This window comes from Rhinatrema bivittatum, chromosome 6, assembly GCF_901001135.1.
Source record: "Rhinatrema bivittatum chromosome 6, aRhiBiv1.1, whole genome shotgun sequence".
NCBI lineage: Eukaryota > Metazoa > Chordata > Amphibia > Gymnophiona > Rhinatrematidae > Rhinatrema > Rhinatrema bivittatum.
The window spans coordinates 296,632,714-296,649,539 of record NC_042620.1 but is presented as its reverse complement, the minus strand read 5'-3'; the positions used below and the strand labels follow the sequence as shown (position 1 = coordinate 296,649,539).

The window sequence follows — 16,826 nt, the reverse complement described above, 5'->3', positions numbered from 1 at the left end:
AGGGGGCTTCTGACTCCTCCTCCTCCTCCTCCTCCTCTTCCTCCTTCTCCTCGGAGTTTATTTTATTTCTCCATAAGGCTTTTAAAGCCAGGAGGGAAGGGAAGCTGCAGGCTGGGGGTAAAACGTCCTCTAGTGGTCTTAAGTCTCTTTTTCGAAAGCGGTCTAAGGGAGTCTCTAGGTCCTCCAAAGCTAAGCGCCCTTTGCTTACAGGGGCTCATCAGACCGATACTGATTCCATGGGTCAGGATGCGGACCCAGGGGACCAGGACCTGCAGGGCAAGCCTCCAATAAGGGCGGATACAGACCCTGATCAACATCCACAGGATCCAGCACGAGGCTCTTACATTGTGGAAGGAGATGATCCTAAGGTGGTCTGTCTGTTTAGGAGGGAGGAGTTGGCTCCGCTTATCCCTGCCATACTCGGAGAGCTAGGCATAGATGTGCTGCCAGAGGAGTCCAGGCTAGGGGCCATGGATATAGAGAATGGGATACTCCGGATCTGGGATTGAAAGTTAGCAAGGCTATGGATAAGCTATATCCTCTTCCGGAGGAAGCAATTGACACACTGCGGGTGTCCGCAGTCACCAAAAAAGACCACAATCCCAGTCACGGGTCCCTGAAGGACCTGCAGGATAGAAAGTTTGAGCTGAAGCTCAAGAAAATTTTGAAGCCTCGGCACTGGGAGTGCGGGCAGCTATGTGTAGCAATTTTGCCTTTTGAGCGGGACTTCGCTGGGTTCAGCAGTTACAGGCTAATGCTGGTCTTTCCGATGCAGAAGCACAGCAAGCAGGGCGTCTGGAAGCTTCAATCATGTATAGTGCGGATGCATTTTAAGATCTATTACGGACTTCGGCCAGATCCATGGTGTCGGCAGTCTCGGCTCGTCGGCTCCTGTGGTTAAGAAACTGGTCGGCCGATATTTCCTCCAAGGCTCAGCTGGGGTTGTTGCCGTTCAAGGGTAAATTGCTTTTTGGCAAGGACCTCGAGGATATGATTCAATCCCTGGGGAGAACAAGGTTCACTGACTGCCAGAAGATAGGCCCAAGTCGAGGGGCTCCTTCATGGTCTCGATTCAGAGGGAATCAGAGATTTCATTCATCCAGAGCTCCAGCTTCTTCCTTTCGGCAAGCGTCCGGTCGCCAACAGTCCTGGTCTCAGCCCTTTCGTGGCCGACGCTTTGGCAGAACCGGGGCTACCCTGTCCGCATCTGGGGCCAAGTCTTCCCAATGAAGGGACGCCGACCCATTCCTCAATTCCAGCTATTGGGGGCAGATTGTCCCTGTTTTACGAGGAATGGGTCAAGGTGACGTCGGACCAGTGGATCCTTACTGTGATAAATCAAAGCTACGCTTTAGATTTCGCACACCGCCTTCCGGGGCAATTTCTGGTCTCTCCACACAGTTACGAAGAGAAACTACAGGCAGTACAAGATACCTTGAAACGCCTTCTGCAATTCAGCACCATCACCCCAGTTCCTCAGGTGGAGGAGCGAAAAAGGCGTTATTCCATTTACTTCGTAGTTCCCAAAAAAGAGGGGTCCTTCTGACCCATTCTGGATTTGAAGCACGTAAACCGCTGACTCAGGGTGCCACGTTTTCGTATGGAGATGTTATGGTCAGTCATTGCCTCAGTAAGAAAAGGAGAGTTTCTGGCGTCACTGGACCTAACGGAAGCATATTTTCACATATGCATTCGGGCCGACCACCAGAAGTTTCTGAGGTTCTCAGTGATGGGTCGCTATTTTCAGTTTCGAGCTTTGCCCTTCGGTCTTGCCGCTGCGCCCAGAACATTTACCAAGGTAATGGTTGTGGTGGTGGCTCATCTGCGCAGAGAGGGGTTCTTGGTGCATCCATACCTGGACGACTGGCTAATTCGGGCAAAGTCAGAGTCGCTCGGCCAGTTGGCAATTCGCAGAGTGCTTCAACTCCTGCAATCACTGGGTTGGGTGGTCAACTTAGCCAAGAGCCAACTGATGCCCCGGCACTGATCAGCTGGGTGGAGAAGCATTTAGTAAGTATTGCAGCATCTCACATAGCAGGAGTCGACAATGTTCAGGCGTACTTGCTCAGTCGGCACTGCCTCGATCCCGGGGAATGGGAGCTTGCAGACAAAGCTTTCCAGCTCATATGCGATATGTGGGGTGTACCCCGCATGAATCTCATGGCAACGTTTCAGAATGCCAAGGCTCCGCGCTTCTTCGGTTGCCGCAGAGAAACAGGAGCAGAAGGGGTAGATGCCCTGGCCGACCGACGTGCTGCTGTACGTCTTCCCTCCTTGGCCGCTGATAGGCAAAGTGCTCAGGAGAGTGGAGATACACCCAGCAGAAGTCATCCTTGTAGCTCCAGAGTGGCCGAGATGGCCTTGGTTTGAAGACCTGGTCAGTCTGGCAGTGGCGGGTCCCCTGCGATTACCACTGCTCCTGGACCTTCTCCATCAAGGGCCCGTGTGTTTGGAAGAGGTCATTCACTTTTGTCTAGCAGCATGGCTTTTGAGAGGCGCCGCCTGAGGAGCAAAGGGTATTCGAACGCTGTGGTGGCAACCCTTCTCCAGTCGCGCAAGACATCCACCAACCTTGCGTATGTGTGCGTGTGGAGAATCTTTGAATCTTGGTGCGTGGACCGGGCGATTGTTCCTACTCGGTCTTCGGTGTCGGATATTTTAGGTTTCTTGCAATCCGGACTCGCCAAGGGCTTATCTTGTAGTTCCCTGAGGGTTCAGTTGGCAGCTCTTGGTTGTTTGCTCGGTTCCATTCAAGGCATGGCGTTGGCTGCTCACCCCGATGTGACTCGTTTCCTAAAGGGAGCAAAGCATTTACGTCCCCCGATCAGGCACCCTTGTCCTTCTTGGAATCTGAACTTGGTTCTCTCAGCTCTGTGTACAGCGCCCTTTGAGCCTCTGAAAATGGCTACAATAAAGGATCTCACGTTAAAGGTGATTTTCCTTATCGCTATCACATCTGCTCGCAGGGAATCGGAGCTCCAGGCTCTATCCTGTAGGGAGCCGTTTCTGAGAATTTTGGTTTCTGGTGTGTCCTTGCGGACGGTTCCTTCCTTTCTTACGAAGGTGGTGTCTGCTTTTCACGGGAATCAGTCAGTGGAGCTTCCGTCATTTCCCGTTTTGAACCGGTCAGACCCTATGTGTAAAGACTTATGGAAGCTGGATGTTCGGGTGTTATTGCATTATCTGGAAGTTACTAATGCATTTCGTGTGACGGACCATCTTTTTGTGCTGTGGGCTTGTCCGAAACGAGGAAATATGGCATCTAAAGCTACGATTTCATGCAAGTTGAAAGAGGCTATAGGCTCGGCATATTTGCTCATTCTACCTGTTCGCAGGCGGCTTCTTGGGCGGTGTCAAATGGTCTCACTGCAGGAGATCTGCAGGGCGGTGACTTGGAAGTCTTTGCATACCTTTGCCAGACACTACAGACTGGATGTTCAGGCACCGAGTGAAGGAGGCTTTGGAGAAGCAGTGCTTCGAGCGGGCCTCTCCAGATCCCATCCCAGGTAAGAAAGCTCTGGTACATCCCAGGAGTCTGGACTGACCCGGGTACGTACAGGGAAAGGAAAATTAGTTTCTTACCTGATAATTTTCGTTCCTGTAGTACCACGGATCAGTCCAGAGTCCCGCCCGGGGAACACATGGAAGTAAGGGAGAGTCCACTCAGTTATTGATTGATTTGTTTTCAGATCTGCAGAAATTGGATTGACTGTCCTGAAGTGGTTCTACAGGTTCCGTTCCTAGGAGGGTTAAGTGAACCGGTTATTTCTTTTTCTTGTTGAAGAGTTATTGTACATAGTTATGGTGGTTTTTTGAGAGCCATTCTGCTTTGACATTGAGTAATACTGCTGGACTGTAGGTGGCACCATCCTATATAAGGCGGAGTTTTGTTTTGAAAACTTCTCTGTCTCCATCTGCTAGAGGGGGGCAAAACCCAGGAGTCTGGACTGATCTGTGGTACTACAGGAACGAAAATTATCGGGTAAGAAACTAATTTTCCTTTACAGTTTGGCAATTTTGAGATCATTTGATTAAACCCCAAATCGATCTCCAGTTTGATTAACAGCAATATCCACCCCACCCCCAAAACAAAATAATTGTGTACTGCAGATGAGTTGATTTCATTAAGCAACATTTATTTCTCCTTTGCAAAATGTCCAGTTGCTGTATTGGTCCTAGCGAAAAACTGTAGTTTTTGCAGACTGTGATACCTTGGTCCAATAAAAGGCCTGTAGTCTGGTATAAATGGAGAGCTGCAATATATCTTGATACTTCCCTCTTTTCATTTTTAAAAATATATCCAGGATAAAAGCACAGAGAGTTGAATGATTAGGTGCAAAGCACCGGTCACCTGTTTCTTTGTTTGGATGACTCATTGCCTTTGTAAAGTCTGAAGCCTGAGCCCTCACTGCAGCCACTTCTGCTGGTTACTGAGCACTTCTTTCCTTCCTGCTGTCCTCAGGCTCGTCATGCAATGCAGGAACAGCTGGATAAAAACAAAGAACTGACCGAGAAGCTCCAGGTGTTGTCTGACAGTGATGAGGCAGAAGTGGAAGAAGAGACCGCGATCCCCGCCTCTGTCAACGAGGCGCAACTAAGTACCGATGGCCCAAATCCCTGGATGCTGGGGAAGCTCAGCAGCAGTGCAAAGGAGTCTGACATTCAGGAGAAACCTCAGGAGCCGCCCATTGTGAGCAACACAGGGACCACGAATGAGGAGGAGGAGGAGGAACTGTCTGAGGAGGAAACTCTTCTCCAAGAATTTGAGGAGAGACGTAATCTTAGGAAACAGTCCCAGAAAGAGGAAGGTGGAGAAATGGAACAGTCCAAGGGTGAAATGGGTGAGTTTCATAGAAGGCCAATGCAAAAAGGTTAGTGCTTTTAAGCTGTATGTTAGGGACTTGTACCCTGGTGGTTCAAAGCCTGTCCAAGATACAGTGTAGCTCTGCTCAAGCCTTGTATACCTTAATGGGTAAAAGAAACCAAATTTAAAGCAGCATATATTCTCATGTTGAACCTGAAGCCAACTTCAGCAGGGACAGAGATGTGCAGTATTGGCTGTTACTATATCAGGATAGCTCACTTTGAGTTGTTGTAGGAGACAGTAAGGTATCTTGTGATATGTCCCTCATTGACTAGACAAATACGCATGTTAAAATATTCAGCAGCATGTGGATAAAACTATGCTGTCACACACTAGTTTGTTCATGGTCAAAAATGGCTTCAGGTTTATTGGTTAAAATCTCCCAATAGTTTCAGCAGAAAAAAAAATAACAAAAACTGGAGCAAAACTGGAAAATTTTGATACATCTACCCATATGTCCTTTCAAGGTAAAATATTTTTAAAGGAAGGTTTCAGATATGATGGTTTTGGTGGGAAAAGTATGACATTTTTGGGATAAATAACTGAGGGTACCCTGAGTCTACTGGGTGTTTGCTTGTTCTTCAGAATGATTGAAGAGCTCAATAACCTACTTTGAGAGTTTCTATATTATTGCAGGGAATTTTAGGGGTATACAAGAACACAAAACATTTGAAATTCAGATGATCAAACACTTTAAAACAAACACTAAAGGACTTTGGTTTTCTCACTCACTATCAGATATACCGTAGGTCCTTTGAACTGTAAAGATTTTTTTCTTTTTTGTCGGTCACCTCTGTCAACCCCCCTCTTCTCCCCCACCTCCTCATTCCCCTTTACTGAGATGTAATAACATATGCAGACAACCTCATGCCTAGCTGACTGACTGTACTATTTAACCCAGTGCAACTGTGCTGTATCTTCACTGACCAGATGAAAGGAATGCATTTTATTAAAGCCAGTCACAGATGTATTGAGTTAATCAGTAAAGAGGGATCACCTACAGCTCATTTGTTGACCCTTATATTTTTATGTATTCAAGTGGACTAGCACAGCAACCGCAATACTATATTATTGCATAAATGGCGTCAGACTTCCTGGTTTCTCTGCTCCCAGATAGTGTGGTTTCCTGTTAGTCCACTTAAATACATGGAAATGAAGCTCCAGATGGTCCAGTGATTTACTGGACCATCTCAGTGGCTTTCAACCTGGCAAGGTGCAATCCCAGGAGTGGAGAAAGGGAGGGGGGAAAGAAGCAGCTGGCATGGGCACAGCAGAAAACAGCTTGCTACCAGGGAAAAGAGGAGCCTGGGCTCAGGCCTTCCCTAAAAGAGGAGAGCCTGGCCCACCTGCCAAAGAAAACAGAAGCTGCAACCATTTCCTCCTGCCTGCCACCCCAGAGACAGCTGCTGTGGTAGAACAGTGGCTGTTTCCTCCTGCCTGCAGCAGCTGAGGAAAGACCAACCAAAACCAAGCAGAGGCTGCTCTCTCATCCCACCACCAGAGAGCTGCTACTGTTAAGCAACCCCACTACCTCTCCTTGCCGGAAAGATCCTCTGCAGTTGAGCAGGTCCACTGCCTTCCCCCATCACAGAGAGGTGTCCTGGCTAAGCCAGCAATCTCCTCTAGCTTGCCACTGGAAGGCAAGAGCATCTGCCTCCACCCCACACCCACCCACTAAAAGCAGAAGCTGGGCCCTACTCTTCTACCTACTCACCCAAGAAGAGAAGTCCTGGACTCAGTAGGACCTTCTATATCCCCCTCCACTGCTGTTTTATGTTGCACATATTGATAAAGGTGGAATAAAAATGTTTAAAATAAATCTGCCCCAGGCCAAGAAAGAAGAGAAGAAAAAAAATGATCTTCTTCCATGTCTGCCCACCTGCTGAATGAGCGAGAAGTCAGACGAAACAAGGCACCTGCCAACAAAGAAGTGGGGAAGAATGACATTTGTCCCAGCAAGGGAGAGAGGAGTTAGAAAGGTGAACCACCACCTAAGCCATCACCACTGAAAGTGAGGAAACCCAGGGAGTAAGGATGCTGCCATTCCCAGTGATGTGCTTAGATGAAAAGGCTTCTCTATGCTTGCCACTGTAAAACTCAAGTGCAGAAGCCAACTATATGTTGAAAATGCCTCATGGCCAGCCACAAAATACAGCCATGCTTTTGGCAAACTCTATGGCTCTAACCATATCTAAGGTTCATGCTACAATGGTGAATGCTCAGTTTTTCAATATTTAATAAAGGTTTACTACATTTATATATGTTTATTCTCCTAGGACAATCAAGATGGTAGTCCTCATATGTGGGTGACATCATCCGATGGAGCCCAGCAGGGAAAACTTTTGTCAAAGTTTCTAGAAGCTTTGACCAGCAAACTGAGCATGCCCAGCATGCCACTATCCGCACGTCCACGCGAAGTCTCCCTTCAGCCTCTCTTTTTCCGCAGTGCAGTTACCTCACAGTTAGTGCAGCTCCGCTTCTTTCTTGTTTTCTTGGAAACATCGAGTATTCTTTTCTTGTATCCATCGTCAGGTCCCCCTTCATGGTCAGTGCCTCCTTGGCGCGATAGGTTCCAAAATCTTTTTTTTCTGCTTCTTGCGGTCAATTCCCAGCATCCTGCTTTCCGGTAGCCAGCGGTCCTTGACCACACGTCGGGTATTTTTATGGCATCTGGTTTTTGTCGGTGCTCCCAGTGCACACGGACCATGTCAATCGCTGGTCCGCATGAGGTTTGTATATTCTGCGTGGGAGCTTTGCATGACGTCCGAGGGTGTCAGCTATGTGACCAGATGGCCCCCAAAGGCAGTCACGCACGCCTTGACAAGATAGAGAAACTTTTCGGTTCTAAAAAGTCCGCTCCATCCTCACCCACGTCGGAGTCATCGACTCCAGCGGATCAAGGGGAGTCCCTCAATACACTCCCTCTTGCTGCTCCTCCTCCTGCATCTTTTTGAAGGATCGAGGGAATTGTGATCAGTCCTCCATGATCTCACCAGATTCTATGACATTGGGATCCTCTGCTTCCTCGGCGCCAGGGAAAGACCAGGCCAACCACCGTGGGAGATCAACACCAGTTGCCATTAGCACGTGGCTCTGGTGCAGTGCCAGTGGCTGCCGTTCCGCCACTGAAATGACCCCGTGCCTCGGAGGCCCCATCCTCCGACATACCTTGGTGTTCCCCACCAAATATCGGTGCCGGGTACCATGCCTCCTCAGAGAACCGAGGAAGAGCCAGTGACGACTCATCCCCCTTCCTCAGTCCTGGCCTCACCGGATTTTCAGGAGGAGTTGGACCACAGAGTGCAGACTGCAGTGTTTGGAGCTCCGCAGAGCATCAAGCTGCGCTTGCCACCAGTCTCCATGCCAGTGCCGGAGCCTCCGCCATCTATTCTGGCCCCTCTGATCGATCGTCTGGACATCCTTCTAGGCGCTCCCCTGATGCAACCGGTGACCACTGATGCCCCCTTCGAGAGTGAATCCCTATCATTGGATCCGAGGAGGAGGAAGACGCAACCAGTGCTGTGTTCCCGAGGTCTCAGTTCCCCGAGCCTTTGCACGGGCCCTCTGGTCTCCCGCGGCGCTCTGTCCCCCCACTGCCAGGGGAACTGTCAATTTCTGCGGGGCCTTTGGTGCCTCCGAAGCTGTCGGGGCCCAAGACTAGGATCCTCCACAAGCCTCACCTGCGCCAGCCCCACAATGGCCTTAGTGAGGAAGAAGGCCCTTATGAACCGTGGGGAGACAATTCCTCGGAGCCTTCATCCAAACTCTCAGATGATCCCCCTCTCCGAGCCTTCCCCGCCGAGGAAAGACGCCCCCCCCCAGAGGATCTCTCCTTTGCGGGGTTCGTTAGGGCCGTGGCCGAGACTATCCCCTTCCAACTTCTTACGGAAGAGAATGTGCAACATAAGATGCTGGAAGTGCTCCAGTTTGTCGTCGTTCCCAAGGAAATCGTGGTGTTCCCATCCACGACATCTTTAAGGACCTTCTCCTTCAATTGTGGGAAGACCTGATCTCCATATTTCCGGTCAATAGGAAGGCAGATGCCACCTATCTGGTGCTAAGCAGGAAAGAACCTCTTATTGTGAGAAAAACAATGTGCAATAAAATGAAAAGTTATTTCTCACTATGTAATGGACTTATTAGACAGATTCACTGTGAAAATCCAGCAACCATCATACTGCACACCGGTTCCCATGTATCGGGAAACCTCAAGGAGCTTTAAGTGCTTCACCATGCTAGATATTTAAGGTCAGACGCTATTGTTATCCCTGCAGTGACAGGAAGATTTTTCAAAATCAGCGCTGTTCTTAGACATTATTTTGCTTGCTGCACCCCTGAGGAAGGAAGAGATTCTGAAACCATGCAGAGTCGGGCGTTTTTGTCAGCGAGCGGCATGAAGACCTGAAAGGAAACCTTTGACAGGACGTCCATTTAAATAGCCTTAATCAGCTCATTTATTTATTTATATATATATATATATATATATATATATGCATTCGATCTCAATCGGGATATCACATCGGTTTACATTCAGGTACTGTAGGTATTTCTCTATCCCCAGAGGGCTTACAATCTAAGTTTTTGTACCTGAAGCAATTGAGGGTAAAGTGACTTGCCCAAGGTCACAAGGAGCGACAGCAGGACGCATCGCATATACGTACCTGAAAGGGACCTTTTTCCCCGATTACAACTCAGTGCGGCATTCAACAACATTTAAATTCAGAAGACATTTCTCTGTCATCATACACAAGTTAAGTATTCAACTAACTTGTATTAGCTGAGTTATAGACCAGCTCTATAAGAGACATAAAATCCAAAAGCAACCGATGATTAAATATCTAGCACGGTGAAGCACCTATCTGGTGCAGCAGGCCTTGGGATTCGAAAGGCGGCATCTCCTCCACCAGTCGGTGGTAGTGGAATCTACCCTTAAAAAGGCCAGGCGCTTCAGCACCCATGCCTGCCTCTCCGGGGTGGGAACATAGGGAGCTCGATGCTCTGGGCAGAAAGGTCTTTTAGGGCACTATGCTCATTGCCCATATTGCCACCTACCAGTTGTATGTGACCCAATACAACCTGAACTTTTGGAAACAGGTCCAGGACCTCATGGAGAGCTTGCCGCCGCAGCAACAGCAGGAGTAGCTCTCGGCTATTGCCCTGCAAGGGTTAGAGATTGGCAAACATGAGGTGAGGTCCACCCTCGATATGTTTGAAATTGCAGCCCGTGGGCATCAGCACCAATAGAATGGCCTGGCTGTGGGCCTCTGACCTTCGCCTAGAGGTGCAGGAGAAGCTGGCTGACCTCCCATGCACAGGTGACAATGTCTTTAGGGAAAAGTTCCGGGATGCTGTGGCTCAGTTGAAGTCTTCCGGGCCAAGCACCAGGAAGCCCTTTTACAGGCAGCGGAAATATTATCCCCCCGCCTCTTGGGATCACACGCCGCATACTAGCTCCAGGAGCTGCTCCCAGCAACAGCGGGCACCTAGGCCTCAACCAGCGTCCCAGTAAGCTCAGGCCGCGTGCTTTTGACTGGCGGTGAGGGAGCATGAGTCAGCCACACGTTCCCCCAGCATTGGATCCCCCGGTAGGAGGCAGGCTGAATGACTTTGCACACCACTGGGGGGGGGCCATCACTTTGGACCAATGGGTCCTTAGAATAGTCCATCAGGGGTACCGGCTCAATTTCAGATGGCTCCCAGAGAACTCTCCCCCATGTCCATCGTGGGGTTCATCCACCCATCAGGTCGTACTTCAGACAGAACTCTCCGCCCTTCTCACAGCAGGAGCGGTAGAGCCCATTCCTTGTCCTCAGCAGAGCCGAAAGGTCTATTCAAGGTATTTCCTCATACCGAAGAGAAACAAGGCTTGCGCCTCATTCTCAACCTCAGGGCGTTGAACAAATTTCTCTTAAAATAAAAATTCAAGATGGTTTCTCTGGGCACTCAGATCACCCTCCTCAAAAGAGGAGACTGACTCTGCTCCCTTGATTTCAAGGAGACTTACGCTCACATAACTATCTTCCCCAGTCACACAAAATACCTCCACTTCGTGGTGGGGAAGGCTCACCGCTTCATGGTGGGGAAGGCTGTCTTTTGGGTTTGCCTCAGCCCTTTGCTTCTTCACCAAATGCCGAGCTGTGGTGGCTGCGTACCTCAGGCGTCATACGGTGCACATCTTTCCGTACGTAGACAACTGGTTGATTAAGAGCGACTCCTATCAGGGGCGATGTGCGCTTTAGCCCTGACAGTGCAGACTCTGCAATCCTTGAGGTTTGTCATCAACTACCAAAAGTCTTACTTCTGTCCATCTTCTCAGCTGGACTTTATAGGAGCCAGGCTGGACATGGTGCAGGCAAAAGTGTTTCTGCCCCGTGATCGGGCTCTTGCGCTCACCTTGTTGGCAACCTTTGTGCGCAGGAGCCGGCGAGTGACTGCTCGCCTTCTGCTCCGTTTGTTAGGCCTCATGGCGGCCTTTGTCCATGTTTACCCCTCCCGCCCGCTTGTGCATGCGGAGGGCACAATGGACCTTGCGTTCACAGTGGCAACAGGCTTCCCAGGACCTCGAGACTTCTCTCTCAGTCACGAAATCTCTGAGGGCAATCTCTGTCCTGGTGGGAAAACCTCTCCAATATGGAGAGGGGAATTCCCTTCCAGGTTGCCCCTCAAGTGGTCCTCACCACAGAAACCTCTCCTCAGGGCTGGGGAGCCCATGTAGATGGCCTCCACATGCACGGTCTCTGGACCACCCATGAAGCCCACCCCCAAATATATTTTTTGGAGCTTCGGGCAATCCGTTACACCCTCTGGGCATTCAGGGACTGGTTGTCACACAAGGACGTCCTGATCCGGATGGACAACCAGGTTGCAATGTGGTATATCAACAAACAGGGAGGCACAGGGTTGTTCCTTCTCTGTCACAAGGCGGTGCAGAGGTGGTCCTAGGCTCTGTCACAGGGGATGTTGCTGCGAGCGATGTACTTGCCTGGGACTATGAATGTGCTGGTGGATCGACTGAGCTGCTCCTTTCAGCCAGAAAGGTGGCAGCCAGAAATTTTCATTAGTGGGAAACCTCAGATGTGGATCTCTTCACCTCCCTGTATAACTACAAAGTGAGCAGCTTCTGCTCCCTCTCACCGGGGCGGAGGACATCTGGCGTGCGATGCCTCTCCCTTCATTGGGGGAAAGGTCTGCTCCTCTTGAAGACCCTGCTGAAGCTTCAACAGGATGGAGGTACTATGATCCTCGTGGCACCCTATTGACCCTGACAGATCTGGTTCCCTCTCCTTTGGGATCTGTCGTCAGGAACCCCATTCAGCTGGGGACCGTGCCCGATCTGATAACTCAGCACCAGGGTACTCTGCGCCATCTGAACCTTCGGACATTAGCCCTAATGGCGTGGATGTTGAGCTCCTAGTTCTCCAGCCCCTAGACCTCTCAGACAGTGTCAGGTGCTGATAGCTTCTCAAAAGCCTTCCACTAGGAAGTCTTATAGTTTGAAATGGAGAAGATTCTCTGCCTGATGTGGGGGTATGACTTGGATCCTTTCACATTCCCCCTTCCCAACCTGTTGGACTATTAATGGCACCTTTCCGAGTCTGGTCTTGAAACCAGCTCAGTCAAGGTCCATCTTAGCACTGTTAGTGCATACCTTTGGGGTGTTGCTGGCACACCCATATCGGTGCAGCCTTTAGTGGGTCGCTTTAAGAGGGGCCTGCTCCAATTGAAACCACCTCTTTGACATCCTGTTTCGCCCTGGGACTTCAACATTGTCCTGGTACAGCTCATGCGTCCTCCCTTCAAGCCGTTGCGCTCCTGCGACCTGAAGTTCCTCACCTGGAAAGTTATATTCCTAGTGGCGATTACTTCGGCTCGTAGAGTCAGTGAGCTTCATCCTTGATTAAATACCCGCCATATATGAGGTTTTTTTCATGATCAAGTGGTCTTGCATATGCAACCTAAGTTCCTACGTAAGGTCGTGACTGATTTCCACATCAATCAGTCCATTGTTTTACCCACCTTCTTTCCCAGGCCTCATTCCCATCCAGGGGAATGGGCTCTTCATACTTTGGACTGCAAGAGGGCCTTGGCTTTCTATTTAGAGCGCACAGCCAGTCACAGGCAGTCCACTCAGCTCTTTGTGTCCTTCGATACCAATAGGCTGGGAATGGCAGTGGGTAAACAGACTCTGTCCAACTGGCTGGTGGATTGCATTGCCTTCTGTTATGCGCAGGCAGGCCTTCAGCTGACATGCTGAATCAAAGCTCACTCTGTGTGGGCCATGGCAATGTTGGTGGCTTATCTGCGAGCGGTCCCCGTTGTTGAAATTTTCCGCGCAACAATGTGGAGTTTTCTCCACACGTTTGCTGCTCACTACTGCTTGGACAAAGGACATTGCCTTCTAGCCAATCCATTCTACTCAATGTCTTCCGGACCTGAACCCAACTCTTCCTACCTAGAACTCTTGCTTGGGGCCAGACTGTCCCCTGCCGACCAACAGCACCGCAGTTGTTGTTGTACCCGTTGGCACTTTGTTTGGTAACTGTTGGTCTCACCTACTGCCAGGGACAGCCTGGAGCTTGGCATTCACCCACATGTGAGGATTACCATCTTGCTTGTCCTAGGTGAAAGTGCAGTTGCTTACCTGTAACAGGTGTTCTTCTAGGACAGCAGGATGTTAGTCCTCAGGAATCCCACCCGCCACCCCACAGAGTTGGGTTCTCCTTCTATTTTGTTGTTTTATTTTTTCGCTCATATTTTTCTCTATGTTACAAGACTGATGGGGGACCTCGCATGGATGTGTGGATAGTGGCATGCTGGTCAAAGCTTCTAGAAACTTTGACAAAAGTTTTCCGTACAGGGCTCCATCGGATGATGTCACCCACATGTGAGGACTAACATCCTGCTGATCTAGGAGAACACCTGTTACAGGTAAGCAACTGCACTTTCAGGGGGTAAGATTACTTAATTTGATTAGTTGAAATAATTAGTAAATTTTATTAAACCAAGTGCAGAGGTGCAAGAGGAGTTCTCAAAACCCGAGGAAAGCTATTAGAGAGAGTTGATGTGATAAAGGTAAAAAACTACTACTACAAAGTACTAATCACAAGTGTTCTATAAAGAACTATAAAGCTGAGCAGGAGATGTGGATGGGCCGTATGACATTGATCTACCATCATGTCTGCTTTTATTAAATTTGTACAGTAAAAAGGTTTCTTCAATATCCTTGCCTCCACCCCCCCACCCGTCAGCATATGGCGATATAAAAGAACTTTCTGTCTCTAATCTTTCAAAATGCTGGAGCAGCAAAGCATTTAACCAGTATTTCTCAGCCTCCAGCAGATGGTGCAGGTCATGCAGCAGTTGGTGGCAAAGATAGACCCTAGGGATAGGGGACCCTTGAAGGTAAGATTCCACTTTCCTCTGCAGAGGGTTTTTCAGAGACCTTCAGGAGCTTCCAGGCAACTGCAGCAGAGGTTGCTTCTCCTTCACCTGAGGAACCAGTTCAAAGGAAGGGTTAAGTCCTCATAGCTATTCTTAAGTGTCCTGAAGGACAAAGAGGAATTGGCTGTGGAGTACAGCAGTTTCTAGAGAGTGATTATTAGACTGGTGCCTTCCTTTCTGCCAATGGTCTTATCTTGATTTCATCTAAACCAGGTCATCTTGCTCCCAGTGTTTCAGAAGAAGGATTGAAAGGGACAGAAGAAACACTCTATTCTCTTGATGTTCATTGGCTCCTGATAAGATATCTGAAGATCACTAATTTCTTCCAGGAGAAATTTAAAATGAATTCCCTTCATGCAATTTCTCTCCATCTAGAAGGGAAATGTATGTGAAGCATGCTTATGCACATATCCCCATCCATCCATTCCTCCCACTGGCTTTATCTGTGGACACCTCTAGTTGATATCAGTGGCACTGAGGGTCTGAACCAGATTCCTAGCTGTAGTAGTAGTGCATCTTGGTTGACAGGGCATCCAAGTCTTCCCTTACCTAGATGACTGGCTAATGACAGCAACTTCTTGGGTAACTGTTCTCAACTCCCTATTGAAATCAGTTCATTAGGCTTCCTGGTGAACTTCAATTCAAGTTCCTACCCAAAGAATACAATTCATAGGAGTATGGATAAATTCCCTGCAACAAAAAGCCTTCCTCCCATCAGACAGGGCAAATACTTACATAAGAACATAAGATTTCCCATACTTGGTCAGACCAAAGGTCCATCAAGTCCAGTTTGCTGTTTCCAGTAGTAGTTAATCCAGGTTAAAAGTACCTGGCAAGATCCCAAAAGGTCGATAGATTCCATGCTCCTTATCCCAGGGAAAGGCAGTGGATTTTCCCTAGTCCACCTTAATAATAGTTTATGGACTTTTCTTCCTAGAACTTGTCCAAATCTTTTTCAAACCCAGCACACTAACCATTTTTAACACATCCTCCAGCAATGAATTCCAAAGTTTAATTATGTATTGAGTAAACTGATTCACATTTACTCGTACCACTCCACTCATTATTTTATATACCTCTATCATATCTCCCCTCAGATGTCTCTTCTCCAAACTGAATAGCCATAACCTCTTTAGCCTTTCCTCATAAGGGAATCATACCATCCCCTTTATCAATTTGATCACCTTTCTCTGTACCTTTTCTAATTCCACTATTTCATTTTTGAGTTGTGGTGACCAGAATTGCACACAGTACTCAAGGTACTGTCTCACCATGGAGCGATATAGAAGCATTATGACTCTCTGTTTTATTCTCCATTCCTTTCCTAATAATTTTTAGGATTCTATTTACTTTCTTGGCTTCCACCACACACTGAGCAGAGGATTTCAACAAATTTCCACGATGATGCCTAGATCCTTTTCATGGGTGGTGACTCCCAATGTGGAACCTTGGATTGAGTAGCTATAATTTGGGTTGCTCTTCCCTATGTGCATCACTTTGCACTGGTCTACATTAAATGCCGTCTGCCATTTGTACATCGACTTTTGAATGTAGATCAGACAAAGCTAGAGATTCTAGTCCAGTGATGGCCAACTCGGTCCCTGAGAGCCACAAACAGGCCATATTTTCAGAATTTCCACAATGAGTATGCATGAGATATATTTGCATGCACTGCATCATATGCAAATATATATTAGGCATATTTATTGTGGAAATCTTGTAAACCTGACCTTTTAGTGGCTCTCGAGGACCAGATTTGACCACCCCTCTTCTGGTCGTCTTCTGTAGTAGCAGCAGTTCATGTAGTTCCACATGCAGTTCTTACACTGGGGCCTCCACTCCCAATGGGATCAATTAACTTTGATGACTTTAGTGGAAGTCTTGTGGAACATGAAACAGGAACTTCACTGGTAGCTACAACCTTTCATCCTCCAAGAAGGGGCACCACTTCATCTACTTTCTCACCAAGTAGCATTGGCGTTGAATGCTTGTTTAAAATGATGTGGAACACACACAGGCCCTTTCCAAACTCAAGGGACTTGGTTGTTAATAGACAATTTCAGATCAACTTAGAACTGAGAGCAGTAAGATAAGCTTTGACAACTTTCACTCATCTCCTCCAAGGGAAGAGTATTCTCATTCAAACTGACAATCAGGTAGCCATGTTCTACATCAACAAAGAAGGAGGCATGTGGTGATGGACCCTAAGCCAGGAGGCAATATGGGAACAGGCATGCAAACATCAAGCTGTCCTACAAACAACCTTCCTTCCAGGAATTTCTTACAAATTAGCAAGTCGTTTCAGCAGAGTATTTTACCCACACAAATGGTCCTTGAAACAAACAACTGCCATCGGACTGCTCGGTCTGTGAGGACTTCCAGCAATCAACCTATTCGCATCAGCAGAAAATAGAAAAGTGGAAAGATTTTGCTCCATTTTTTCCAGCAAAATCAGATGCGCTCAGGATGTTTTTCTGCTCAGCTGGAGTGCAAATCTCATGTACGCTTTTCCACAGATTCC

At 48.3% G+C, this 16,826-nt stretch overlaps 1 protein-coding gene across 1 annotated transcript in view; it reads left to right on the top strand.

The window, feature by feature from the left end:
* The window catches only part of UTP14A (UTP14A small subunit processome component), a 124,685-nt gene that overhangs the window by 84,863 nt on the left and 22,996 nt on the right, over window positions 1-16,826 (top strand). Inside the window, exon 11 of the mRNA XM_029607411.1 lies at window positions 4,463-4,841. Coding sequence (XP_029463271.1) covers window positions 4,463-4,841 — 379 coding nt within the window. The remainder of the gene's footprint in view (window positions 1-4,462; window positions 4,842-16,826) is intronic.